The 13334-nt window shown below is 49.4% G+C and overlaps 1 protein-coding gene across 2 annotated transcripts in view; it reads left to right on the top strand.

Annotated features, from left to right (window-relative positions):
* Positions 1 to 13334, top strand: part of Ascc2 (activating signal cointegrator 1 complex subunit 2) — a 44280-nt gene that overhangs the window by 22225 nt on the left and 8721 nt on the right. For both annotated transcript variants that reach the window (XM_087584102.1, NM_001109091.1), the window contains 7 exons: positions 4095 to 4169; positions 5422 to 5529; positions 5849 to 5917; positions 6130 to 6204; positions 7512 to 7698; positions 9010 to 9224; positions 10159 to 10278. In XM_087584102.1, the coding sequence (XP_087440228.1) occupies positions 4095 to 4169; positions 5422 to 5529; positions 5849 to 5917; positions 6130 to 6204; positions 7512 to 7698; positions 9010 to 9224; positions 10159 to 10278 (849 nt within the window). The remainder of the gene's footprint in view (positions 1 to 4094; positions 4170 to 5421; positions 5530 to 5848; positions 5918 to 6129; positions 6205 to 7511; positions 7699 to 9009; positions 9225 to 10158; positions 10279 to 13334) is intronic.

Consider the following 13334-nt stretch of genomic DNA (forward strand, 5'->3'; position numbering starts at 1 on the left):
CAGATCTCAATAAGTTTGAGGCCATAGTCTACAAAGAGAGTTCAAAGATCTCCAAGGCTATATAAAAAGATCCTGTCTCAAAATAAACAATCAACAACAAAACCAAAACACCCAGACTGTTTCAGAGAGAACCAGGGAGTGGAATGTAGCCTGATAAATTGGTTCAGGACTCCAGAAAAAGGAGTTGGGTTTTACTATTTAGTGACAGGTTGTGGAGAGTTGTGGAATGCTGGCGAGAGTAGGGCATTTACTCGTATGGACACCATAGGAGGCATCAGTCCAGAGAGTCCTAGTGAAGAGCCAGCGTGCTGATATGGACAAGAGCTCAGAAGAATCTATGGCAAGGGACCCTTTTGCCCTCTTAGCATCATGAGAAGGTGGAAGGCGTGGGCTTGGGCTTTCCCAGGCCTGGACGAAAGCACCAGCAGCCTGCTCATTGCCTGCTAACAAGAGTGCTGGCCTATATCCAGTGGCCTGTACCTGTCACTCTTGCCAGGCAACTCCCAGCCATTTGCAGCGGCTTCTGGGAACAGTCCAACTCCCATTTACCCTCCATGTATCCATCCCTTCTGCCATTTACCCTCCCCATTCAACAAAGCATGTATCTAGCTCTGACACGTGCCAGCGATGGCAGCTGGTCCTCTGACTGACTCCTCTGTGGTTGCCTCTGCTTGTGGGAATCAGACATTCAAGTCGATCAGCTTCCCTGGGCTCATTAGAATAAAGTGCTGACCAGCATTCTCCAGATCAGAGCGAGCTTGGGATAGGACTGTAGCTGTCCACTTCGGGGAGAAAATGTATTTTTAATAATAAGAGAGCATGTGGAAATGTAAAAAAGATAGAAAACCAGAAATTGAAATCACCTCAGGAATTACATTGTTCTCAGCATTTTATACTCTGCCTATTTTCATTTACTTTAAGCAGTTTTCTCATTTTGTCCAAGCATCTTCCCCAATGAGCACAGATGGCCTCTGAGGGAGGAAGCTCTGGAAGAGCAGATTTTTTCCTGCAAGAGATGGTGAAAGCAGAAGATTCCCCACCCATCTTGGAGTATGGGGAAGGAAGGATGTACTTTAGAAGTGACTGCCTTTGACTCATCTATAGCCTGCAGCTGGCCCAACCTGTTCCAGCCTGTGCTGCAGACGTGAAAACCTTTTGCTAGCTACATCCACACAATCCCAGTTCCCACACACTGGGTTAGTGGTCACACGATCCAAAGAGCTTGCTCCACTCTCCTCTGCCATGCCCTCGTCCAAGTGTGCAGTGTCTGCTCTTGGTCAGGAGTCAGTGTCGCTGTCACTTTGACAGACTCCAAAAAGCGATGACTCGGCAGTAAAGAGCAGGGTCTGTCTGCCCTGCACCCATGTCTCAGGCTCACAACTAACCGCCTGTAACACCAGCTCCAGGTCTCCTGGCTTCTGAGGGCACCCTTACACGTGTCACACACACACACACACCCACACACACACACACACACACACACACACACACACACACACACAAACACAGAGACAACAGTGTAAAATATCTGGGGAACTGTCTTCCTCCCCCTTTCTAGTTCTTTCCTCCCAGGTCAGCACGGTCATTAGTTTGGATGGGATCTTCCAGAAATGTGCAGAACAGGAAGGTGTGCTTTTTATTACTCCTTTTGCAGTGATGGGAATGAAACCAGGTCTTTATAAGTGCGTAGCAGGAATTCTACCACTGAACTGCCCTCCCAACCCGCTCCCACTTTGTAAAGATTGAAAGCTGTGTCTGGGGGAGACGACTCAGTGTCTTCAGGGTGACTGAGCCGCCCTATGCATCTGGCGCACTAGACACAAGCAACAGATTTTTTATTTTTTGTTCCTTTTTTCAGTTGTTTGCTGTTTCAAAATACATAACATTGTACACACACCACTTCATACCTTTGCAAGCATATTTGAGGATTAATTCCTAGAAGTAGAAATGCAGGGACAGATGGCATGTGCGTCTTTAATTCTCACACATCTTGCCAGATCACCCTCCACAGGGGGTGGTTCTAGTTTTACCCTCCCACCAACAGCATAACCTGGCAAGAGTTGAACCAGCTTGGGCCCCACAGCCCTCTCCAGTCTCTGCTGATGCAGTGTCTAGTGGGGCTTGTTCCTTCTGGCTTAACTATTCCCTGCCATGTGCAGGGCTGCAGTGACATAGACGTTGCGGGAAGCCTGCCAGAGGACAGCACACGCTTGCAGAGCACCTGCATGAGCTCAGCACAGCACTAGGCACTTAGTGCACCCCTGACTCTGGAAAACTTAAGGTGTTTGGAGGAAGAATTAGACCATAGAAAAGAACTGTTCTGTCATTTATCAGGGCAGCATGTCCTGTGTGCAGCAGCAAATCTGGCCCCTGGAAGGAAGACTCTTGTGGCTAAGTACACAGTGAGAGGGTAGGCCTGGAGTGCTGCAGGAAAAGGACAGCTGCTTCACTGTGCCGCCCACCCATGCTAGCCTCGGACTCCAGCCATCTTCCTGCCTCAGCTCCCCAAGTGACTGGAAGTGTAGTCACTTGTAACTGAGCCGGACGCAGAATGTGTGTGTATGATTTTTGAAGAAATTATAGATTTGTTTTGTTCATGAGTGTGTTTTGCATGTATGCATGTATGTACATCGTGTGCATGCCTAGTGCCTGTAGAGTAGAGAAGAAGGCCTCAGATCTCCTGGAACGAGTTACAAACATTGTGAATCACTATGTGGGTCCTAGTAACCAAACCCAGGTCCTCTGAAGAGCAACAAGTACTCTAACTTCCGAGCCACCTCTCCAGACCTGCTGTGTGTGTATAATTTTTAATTGTTTTGCTATTGAGACAGCGTCTTGCTGTATAGTCCAGGCTGGCTTCCAACTTATGATCCTCCTGCTTCAAATTCCCAAGTGCTAGATTCACAAGCATCAACCACCACATCTAGCTTGTAACTTTTTACCAAGACTTACAGTGCAGCTGGGTGGTGGTGGTGGCAAAGCCTTTAATCCCAACACTCAGGAGGCAGAGGCAGGCCGATCTTTGTGAGTTCAAGGCCAGCCTGGTCTACAGAGAGAGTTCTAGGGCAGCCAGAGCTACATAGTAAGACCCTGTCTCAAAACCCAAAACAGACAAAAAGTTGTAGAAAGCCTAACATCTGTACTTATTTCTGCATACCAGCTGACAGACACACACATATAACTAAAATAAATCGTTTTAAAAAGTTATATATGCTGGGGATTTAGCTCAGTGGTAGAGCGCTTACCTAGGAAGCGCAAGGCCCTGGGTTCGGTCCCCAGCTCCGAAAAAAAAAAGAACCAAAAAAAAAAAAAAAAAAAAAAAAAAAAGATGCAAAAAGTTATATATGGCTTAGTTCATAAAACAAATACAGTGTGTAATACATGTAAGTCCTGAGCATATTTAACCTATTCTCAGTAAATACATTGCATTGTCTCACAAGCCTGGGGCTGCGTAGACCCTCTTGTCACTTTGTTAAAATAGGCAAAGTTACGGTCACTTCCCATGAGACTGTTGGAGTAGCACAGTACATTGTTCCTGGGTAGGCTCAGAAAAGCTCCTGAGTAGCCCCAGAAAATGGTTCTGGGCTAGGCTGGGCTGGGAGGGGTGGATTAACTTCAGTAAAGTGAGGATCTGAGTTTGATCTCTTCAGAACCATATCAAAGTGTAGGGTGTGGTGTGGTGTGGTGTGACTCTTCCCCTAATACCAGTGCTGGGAGACAAGATCCTGGAGCTCTCTGGCCAGTCAGCCTGACTTAGTTGTTGAGCATCAGGACAATGGAAGACCCTGTCTCGGGGTGGGGGTGGGGGGTGAGCTGCTTTCCTGAGCACAGCCCCTGCAGTTACCCCGTGGTGTTCACACACAGGGACACACGCTGTGGGTTTGCGAGGACTAAACGAACCTTTCTGCTCCTTTGGTATTCACACGCTGTGGGTTTGTGGAGGACTAAACGAACCTTTCTGCTCCTTTGGTATTCACACGCTGTGGGTTTGTGGAGGACTAAACGAACCTTTCTGCTCCTTTGGATTGGCTTCATTTTCCACCAAAATGTGGTATTTATGAACCAATCTCCTTTTACTGTGTTTGCTTCTACAGACTAGCTTCCTTTTATGAGATGGCGATTCCGGAAATAGAGTCTGCAATTAAGAAGAGGAGGCTTGAAGACAGCAAGTGAGGCAGGGACAACACTTGGAGTGCTGCGTGGGGAGGGAAGCCTGAGGGCAGGCCAGTACTGGGCTCCCAGTCCTGTACTTAGTGGCCTTCTAGCCCCAGTTTGTTTGTTTGTTTGGTTTACAATTCCTGAGGTTTATTTTCATGTTGTGTGCTAAGGACTTTGTGCATGCTAAGCATATGTTCTGCCACAGAGCTACATACACCCTCAGCCCTTAAGAGATTTTTTTTTAAAATGCCGGCTTTGTGAGGACTTGTGTGAAACCTAAAAAGAAACACTTTGGCAAGCAGAGATTTTTTTGTTTGCTTGCTTTATTTTTTTAACTTTTATTTAACTCTTTGAGAATTTCTTACAATGTATTTTGACCGTATTCACCTCTTCCCTAACTCCTCCCTGATCTACTCTCCCTCCTGACTTACCCTGTCCTCCTTTTTCTTTTCTTTTTTTCTTCTTTTTTTTAACCTATGAAGTCAAATCTCTGCTGCCTACATACTCTTAGATGTGTGCTCTCCACTGAAGTGAGATCAGCTTTACAGGGCCATAGCTTTAAAGAAAGCCAACTCTCCCTGTCCCAACAGCTCCTCAGCTGGGCTGGGCTCTGCCCACCTCTCCTTCAACTAGGATTTGACCGAGCTTGAGTTTGTGCATGTCTTGTGCGTTTTTGTCACAATCTCTGGGAGTTCATATGTGCAGCTGCCCTGTTGTGTCCTTGTAATCCCCCACAGCCTCTGGCTCTCGCAGTATGTCACCCCCTTCTTCTGCAGTGTCCCCTGACTCTTGGAAGAGGGTTTGCCATAGATGTACCAGTTACAGCCTAATATGTCAGTCTCTGCCCACCGACCAGTCGTCTGTGTTCATCACCATCTACCACACAAGTAGGGACTTAAATATTAATGATGCACTGTCTTGCCATAAACCATCCTGTGAGAATTTTCTGAGAGTCCTTCTTGGCTCCCAAGTCCATTAATTCAGTGGCCACCAACCCCCACCCCAAATCCTAGCAGATAATGGCTGGTCCCTAAATGCAAGCTCAGCTGTTCCTGGTAACTGACCGAGCTGTTCCTGACCCTCCGTTTAACTGAGACGTGATCTAGCCCAGCTGGCTACTCCATACTGCAGGCTTCTGTCAGCTGCTCCCATCAGTGCCCTTTAGGACTACCTCAGCTCTGAGGAAGCACCTGTAACTGCTGGGGAGAAGTTCCCATGATACCTTTCATCTCTTAGTCTACTTCTCCTATCTGTCCATCAAAGGCTCCTGGGTGACATGTGGCAGAGGCTCTCCCATTCCAAGAAGAAGCTAATGGAGGTGTTTCACACCATCCTGAACCAGATCTGCCTCCTTCCCATTCTAGAGAGCAGGTAAGCTCCAAGGAGCCTCTACATATAGTGGGCCTTCTCACCTTTTTTTTTTTTTTTTCTTTTCTTCGGAGCTGGGGACCGAACCCAGGGCCTTGTACTTCCTAGGCAAGCGCTCTACCACTGAGCTAAATCCCCAACCCCTATAGTGGGCCTTCGCATCACTCCTCGCTCCTTCCTTACTCTCTGCCAAACGTAATGGGAAACCCAGAAATGTTTTTCTCCAACTAGCAAGAGACTGCAGAGGGTAGGGTGAGCATCCACGGAACTCGAAGCTCACGTTAAATTGCATGAACTCATCATCCCTCATGTCCTCTTCTAGCTGTGACAACATTCAAGGCTTCATTGAAGAATTCCTTCAAATCTTTAGCTCTTTGCTGCAGGAGAAGAGGTGAGTGGGCTGAGCTGGGACCAGCTCTGGGACAGCCCTATGTCTTTCCCTCCTGTCCCATGAGGTCTTGCTCACTGGAGCCACTAATATATACTTACCGTGACACAGAGGCTCTGGAGCCTGTAGTTGGGTAGCAGTATGGGGTGACCTGCCAGAGGACATTGTCCTGACAGTCCCATCCCTGGCCCTCCTTTCTGTGCTCTGCTCTACAGATTCCTCCGAGACTATGACTCATTCTTCCCTGTAGCTGAAGACATCAGCTTGCTGCAGCAGGCTTCATCAGCATTGTATCCTACTGTAGCCTACTGGGCCAAGGCCTGACTAGGTCAGACATGACATGCTGGGACCCAGAGGGGTAGAAGGTAACCCTCAAATAGTCACATCAAGAAATCTAACAAGGGGGGTTGGGGATTTAACTCAGTGGTAGCAAGCGCAAGGCCCTGGGTTCGGTCCCCAGCTCCGAAAAAAAGAAAAAAGAAAAAAATCTAACAAGGCCCCAATTCCTCTTCCTGGAAGTGGCACTTGCTCTGATAGAGGAACAAGGGGAAGCCTCCTCTCCAAGTGTGTTCTGAGGGTCTGGGCCCATGTGATCATGTCATACTCTAGAAACCTTGAGCCCCATTGAGGGAGATGAGGACAGGTAAATAGGCAGTTAGGAAATGTCACACGGGAAGACGCTGGACTGCAGATCACATAGCAGAGCTCAGGGTGGGATCAGAGGGAAACAGCTGGCCAAGCTCAGGTTGAGGACAGGGGCATTCCCAGGAGTTGGAGGACAAAGAGAACTGCCTCTTTGAAGAGTCCTTCAGTGTCATGTGTGACTGGGGGGGGGGGGGGGGCAGTGGGAGGGGAGTGTCGGGTGAGGATGTGGCAAGTGATCTGGGTGTGACCAACATTCAGGGCCCTTGTGTGACACATATGAAGAAGTTTGGGCTACAAGCTACAGGTGCTGGGGAGCATGGGAGGCTGAGAGGCACAGTGGCATAGCAACGTAGCTGATTACACTTGGAAAAGGCTCCATTTGGCTCTGGGAGGACAGTGACTATCGTGGGACCACCAGAGGCTGAGATGGCTACTACAGGCCTCCCTGCATGGATCTTGTGGGCTTAGAATAAAAGCAGAGAGAAAGGGGGTCACCTAGGATTTCTGGCCCAGTGTCCAGAGTGGCAGAGAGAAAGGAGGCTAGGGAGGAGCTGGCCTTTGGGCAATTTCTGTTGCTGGGTCAGGTTCAGTCCTGCCTCAGGGACCCCCTGTAGGCCCTCAGCCCTTTAAAAATAGCCTCAAAGTGGAAGACAGGCAGTCCAGTGACAGTACTCTTGACTATCAGAGGAAAAGAGTAGCTGTTATATCATCTAAAAGTCCAGGACACCAATGGTAATCCCTAGCCCTCTCTGCCCAGAGCTGCTCTGCTGGGCAGCAGGTGCTAGGGTTCGAGACCTGCATGGCAGTATTTTGGCTGTTGTACTGGGCAGACCAGAAGACGCTTGGGAAAAACCAGTGATCAGACCCTGGACAGGGAACGAGAAGTCATACTACCCCAGAGCTGTGAAAGCGGGTCCTGAGCACAAGAACCCTTAACACTACTACCTCTTAGGGATGAAACCCGGACTACCTACATCCTACAGGCTGTGGAAGGTGCATGGGAAGGGGTGGACAGACAGAAAATCAAGGACATTAAAGACCCATCAAGAGCCAAGGATTCTAATAACGGAGTCACAATGACAGCAGAGCCAGTCAGTGAAATGCCATCACAGCTGGAGAATTCGGAAGACGATGAGGAGGTATGTATCTGGGGGAGCCTGATCCTTTAGACCTCCTAGCCACCTCTTGATAGGCGCGTAGCCAGGCTCCCTTACCTGCTCTGCCTTTAGGGAAGAGAGTCCTTCGGGATTGGCAGCTTTCAGGGCTGGGGCTGTTTGTTCTACCTCTGTAAAATGAAGAGGGAGAGGGAAGCTTTTGCTTGTGCTGCTCTAGCTCCACCCTGGGTAAGGCAGAGCTCCTTCGGTGGCGGGGGCTGAGGGATGCTTGGCCCACCTCCTAGGAGTCACAGGGCTCCACTGAACATGGTGGGAAGCCTTGGATCTGCTGCTGCCTCTCCAGCCTTTTCAAGGTCAGCCACGCCTGTATGGAAGGGCGTCTCCCTGTGTGGTACAGGCTTGGGGACCACAGTCTCAGGGCAGGCTGCTCGGTGCTAAACCCATCTGCTTGCCAATTGCATGTCGCATATCTCTTGTGGTACAACTCTTTGTACAGAGTTGATCTTCTGGACGTACAGATAGTGCCTGCTTCCGTAGGTTATTGGGATTCCTGGGGATGCTAGCTATAGGGAACACTTGTGAGCTGGTCCTTAGTACCTCCGTTAGCAGACGCTAGTTCCCATTAGACCCCTTTCTTCCCTGTTTGGGGCCTCAGTATAGGTCTTTATCATCATCCTGATCACCGTGACTTTCCTAGTGCTGGGTTGAGCCCAGGGTCTTGCTAATGCTGTGCTTGCTAATGCTTCTACCACTAGGTCTATCTCCAGCCCTTTATTGTTTTTACTTTCCAGTCTCCTTAAAAAGCATTATAAAATGAAGGCACCTTGGGTGGTATCTGAGATGACGTGTCCTTCCTGAGAAGAATGTTCCCTAAGGGAGTGTCCCACACAGCCTCACTGGTAGCTGCTGTTGTCCTTCTAGACAGTCATCTTGGCAGAGCTGGGCTAGACCTTGACACTAACACATGATTATCTACGGAGGCCCTTTCTGCATGCCAGGCACTCTTCCCTGTGGGTAATGTGCATCTCTTCACTGAACCGTTAAAATAACCTATGAGTTAGTGACACTTTGTCCATTCCATAAGGAGGAAGCAGTTCAGAGAGAGAATGTGCAGTGCCCCAAAACAGATTAACAGAGGTAACTCAGCTAGGAAAGCATAGAGCCCTTCCTCCACAGATGAGAAGAACAGGGGCTCGATTTCAGTCACTTGGCAAAAGTCCGACAACTAGGGAGAGGCAAGGCCAGGGCCCGTGCTGCCAAATTCAACGCTGTTTGGAGACTCTTACCCTATTCCCGCCCAGCTCAGTCCTGTATCACTCTGGCTCTCTGTTGCAGTGCATGGGTGCAGCAGCTGCCGTGGGCCCCGCCGTGAGCGGTGTGGAACTGGACTCACTCATCTCCCAAGTGAAGGACCTGCTGCCAGACCTCGGGGAGGGCTTTATTCTGGCCTGCCTGGAGCACTACAGCTATGATTCAGAGCGGGTTATCAACAACATCCTGGAGGATCGGCTGGCCCCTGAGCTCAGTCAGCTGGACCGAAGCCTAGAAAGGTGGGAGAGACAAATGGGAAGAAGTCCTCAAGGCAGAGGTCCCCTGCCTCTTGCTCCTGCCTAGTCTGGGGCTGTTTGCATCTTTTTCACAGCAGTTTCCAACAGTGTGAACCAGTGCCTTCTTTAAAGAAAGCAAACCTGGGGCCCTCAAGGTTCTCAGCACACAGCTGGCTGTCCCTGCCAGATCCTATAGGAGGATGTACTACCCTAGCAGTGTGGCAGAGGACAGTGACACACCCCAGCTCTAGACCTGCGCCATCCTTAGCACATTCCCAGATTCTGAATTAGAACAGCCAAGCCACTCACTTTCTCAGCAATGAACCTCTTGGTTTGAGTCCACTGCTATCCCAAAAGCTTCAGGAGACAGCAAGAACAAGGACGCAGGTAGATGTTTCTAATGATGTTTGCCAAATGAATGAAGTTGCTTTGTGCCTTTGGACATATTCCTCCAATGGAACACAATGTATGTGTTCCATTTTACAAATGACAGTGCTGAGACAGAAGGAGACAGATTAGGAGCTGAGGGTATAGCTCAGTGGTAGAGTACAGGCTTAGTTTATGTGAGGTTGTACATTGCATCCCTGGTACCAAAAGCAAGTGCCACTACCCCCAAAATTAAGAGGCTGAATGACCTATAACTCCTGTCTCATAGGACTATCGTGGGCAGTCAGTGAGGAAGAGGGCTTTTGTGAAATGGAAACTGGTATACATGGTCTGCAGGGTATTGAGGGCGAGGTGTGGCTGCAGGTCCTCGACAGGGGCCAGGTTAAGGAGAACCTAATTAAAGGCTCCCCGTTAAAGGACTTAACTCCTGTCCTAGGTGCAGCTTTTAACATGGAGTGAACAGTATGATAGGAAGGCACAGTGGGCAGGGGACACAGGCAGATCTTAGCCAGCAGGGCTTTTCAGTTGATTTCTGTGCTGTGGTCCCCAGACAAGTAAAGCCGGACCCCACACCCCTGTTGTCATCGCGTCACAACGTCTTCCAGAACGATGAGTTCGATGTGTTCAGCAGGGACTCAGTAGACCTGAGCCGAGTGCACAAGGGCAGGAGGTAAGTGTGGCGGTTTATGGGCTCTGCGTTCCAGTTCTGGAGGTGTGGGGGAGAAAGCAAGCCCTTCTCGATGGAACTACCTGTGGGTCTTTCACTAGGAGAATACCACCACTCTTCCTCCTAATGTTTTTAAAATTTATTTGTATGAATGCTTTCCCTACATGGATGTGCCCATAGATGCACCCAGAAAAGTGCCTAGGACTGGAACTACAGGCAGTTGTGAGCTGCCATGTGGGTGCTGGGAACCGAACCTGGGTCCTCTGCAAGAGCAGCAAGCTCTTAACTGCCGAGCCAGCTCTTCAGCACCTCAGGTCCCTTTGAACGTGGCCCCTTGCACTGCCAGCCTACAAGAGCAGGTACTTTAACAACGTTCTCCAGGTGCAGCTGTGTGCGGGGCGACTGTTAGACACCTCCTTGTAATGGTAAAGGCCAGAGCCAAATCTGTCCCTTGTCCCTCTTATCCTTTGATATGTGGACTGTTAGCTCTGTGGGTGTAGAGCTCGACAGTGCTTCCTAGAACCCACTTTTTGATCTAAGTGTCTCCAGGCTGTGACAAAACAAGAAAAGTCATAAGTTTTTTCTAAAGTTGAACAAAATCTGTTTTAAGGCTTTCTTTTACTTGTAGCTTGGCTTCTTCCTGCTTTCTCAGCATTGCAAAGTCCATTCATGACCTATTCATTAATTCACCAAATATTTGCCCGGTGCTTATGGCCCTGGATTAATTTAGAACTGTAGCCGTATGTAGTAGGGAGTACAGACACTGCCTACGTCCATGTGAAATTTGTATTGTTCAGCTCATCAAACAAGCATTGTAGTGGGCAGCCTCCTGGGCTCCTGCTAGAGGTGTCAGCTCAGAAAGGAAGGCTCCTCTGAGGAAATGACAGAGCTGAAGGATGTGTCGCAGTGGCTCTGCACACCAGGAGGGAAACTTCCCGGAACAGTGGCTTCAGGGCCAGTGTGAGCATGCTAAAGGTGCCGTGAGCTCTTGAGTGTGACATTTGATAAAGGTTGCCCAAGCTGGGCTTGGTCACTCTTGCCTCTGATTCAGACACTGAGGAGAGGGCTTCATGGCTTCCTAGTGAGTTCCATCTCAATCTAAGTGAGACCCTGTCTCAAAAATGAAGGAATAAAGTACTGGGCTTTGGAACTGTTTTTCCTGGGAAGAAACTGAAATCAATGGTGACGGCAGAAAGAATGTCTACCAGGTAAAGAATGGGGGCAGGAAGAGTTAATCATTCTGCTTCAAAGTTCCCTAGCCACATTGACTCTTAGAACCCAGAAATTCGGGGGTTCTGCTCAAGTGCAGCCTGTGCTGTCCCCAACATAGTGTTAGAGGCAGCAGAGTGCAAGAAGGGAAGCGGGCAGTCAGTCTTGTGCCCTGGGGCTGTGTGCTGCCTGAAGAAGCTGTGCCTAAGGCCCAGGGGCACTCTGAAGCCATCTGGCTGGCTAGACAGGAAGCCTGGCACATTGCTCAGTGACTCAGATTGTGGCTTCCCTGGATCCTTCCCCTCCTCCAGCAGCTCCCTCCTGGTAGCTGGTGTGGAAGGGTCAAATGGTCTCCAAGACCAGCAGAAAGCACAGGGAGCCTAACTGGCCGGGTCCTCCACATTACTTAGCATCTCTAGACGTAGGTTTTCCCTTTGATGTTCATCTGTAGATTCGCCTGAGTCACTCCTCATCCCCACCCACCCAGTCGTAGGTCACCTGTGAGCATTTGCCAGTGGGTTGCTCTCAGCCCTCAGGGTCATCAGAAGGGCTGAAGCAGCCAGGGGTCCTGAAGGTTATGTCCTAATTCTGTAGCACTCTGGCTGCCAGCAGAGACTGGATGATGGGTGTTTACCAGTCCCACTCTGCTGGGCAGCCCAGGGGCAAGGATTGTAAAGAGGCAAAACCTTCGTTCATGTGTTCAGTATTTATCCACTTAGCAAATATTTATTAAGTGCTTTACTAGCACGAGATCCTGTGTGAGGCACCAGGAAAACAAGGTGAGCAGGGTACCCTGGCTTTGCCAACAAAGGGCAGAGACCATGGGAAAGACAGATCATCAAACAAGCAGGTGCACTTGGAGTTCAACCTGTCCAGGTCAGGGCGAGGTAGAAGGGCGAGGGCCCTGCGTTCAGGTGGCAGGGGGAGAACTAATCGGCACACAACACCTCACACCTGTGTACACACATATGCAGTGACTCTGTTGAATGTGCTTGACAGCGTGGGTAACAAGTGGGGTCTGCACTGTTCTTACAGCTAAGGAGGGGCAGAGGTGAGGCTTGCTTACCCTGTGGTTTTTATTTGGTAACAAGCACAAGGTGGATCTTTTCTGTCTCCTGGGACTCTGGCTTAGGGGTTCTTAGGGGAATATGGGGGAGATTCAGCTATTTGGACTCTGGCTACTAGAAACCATAATGCCAAGAGGGAGTCCAGACCTGCATTCTTGTTTATCTGTATTTGTTTTTAGTGACGCTTGTCAAATCCAGGGCCTTGCACATGCCTGGCGAGTGCTTTACTGATGGCACACGCTCCAGCCCTTATCTCTCTTTTAGAGAACAGCAAAACTTGCCCAGAAGCTTCCACACTTTGCTCATGCGTCATCGCAGAGCTGGGCCAGCCTTTGGCGCTCTGATACGGAGTGTAAAAGTGGATGATCCAACCTGAGTCTCAGCAGCTGGGCCTGGCTCACAACCCCAGCACATGGGACACGTGGGCTTTAGGGCGTGAGGCCAGCCTGGGCTACATCGTGAGGTTTTGTTTCAAAATAAGCAAATAAAAATAATAATAACAACAACAACAATGATAATAAAAAGAAGATGGAGTTTGTTAGAAGAAGTCCAGACTAGAGGGTACTTGGATTGACTGTCAAGCACCTTGCCACCCGTATGTCACAGCTAGTGAAGGGAGCCGTGCATATACCATGTGCTTCTCTAATGCCTTAGAACTGCTCTGTAGAAACCTGGACGATAACGAGAGTCCCCCTCAACAAAGGTTCTATGGCAGACGGTCTGCCTCTTGGAGAGTCGGAGAGTACGCTAGTGTGCAGAACGGAAACACAGGAAACCGACTCA

The sequence above is a fragment of the Rattus norvegicus genome, chromosome 14, assembly GCF_021556685.1.
Source record: "Rattus norvegicus strain SHRSP/BbbUtx chromosome 14, alternate assembly SHRSP_T2T, whole genome shotgun sequence".
Taxonomy (NCBI): domain Eukaryota; kingdom Metazoa; phylum Chordata; class Mammalia; order Rodentia; family Muridae; genus Rattus; species Rattus norvegicus.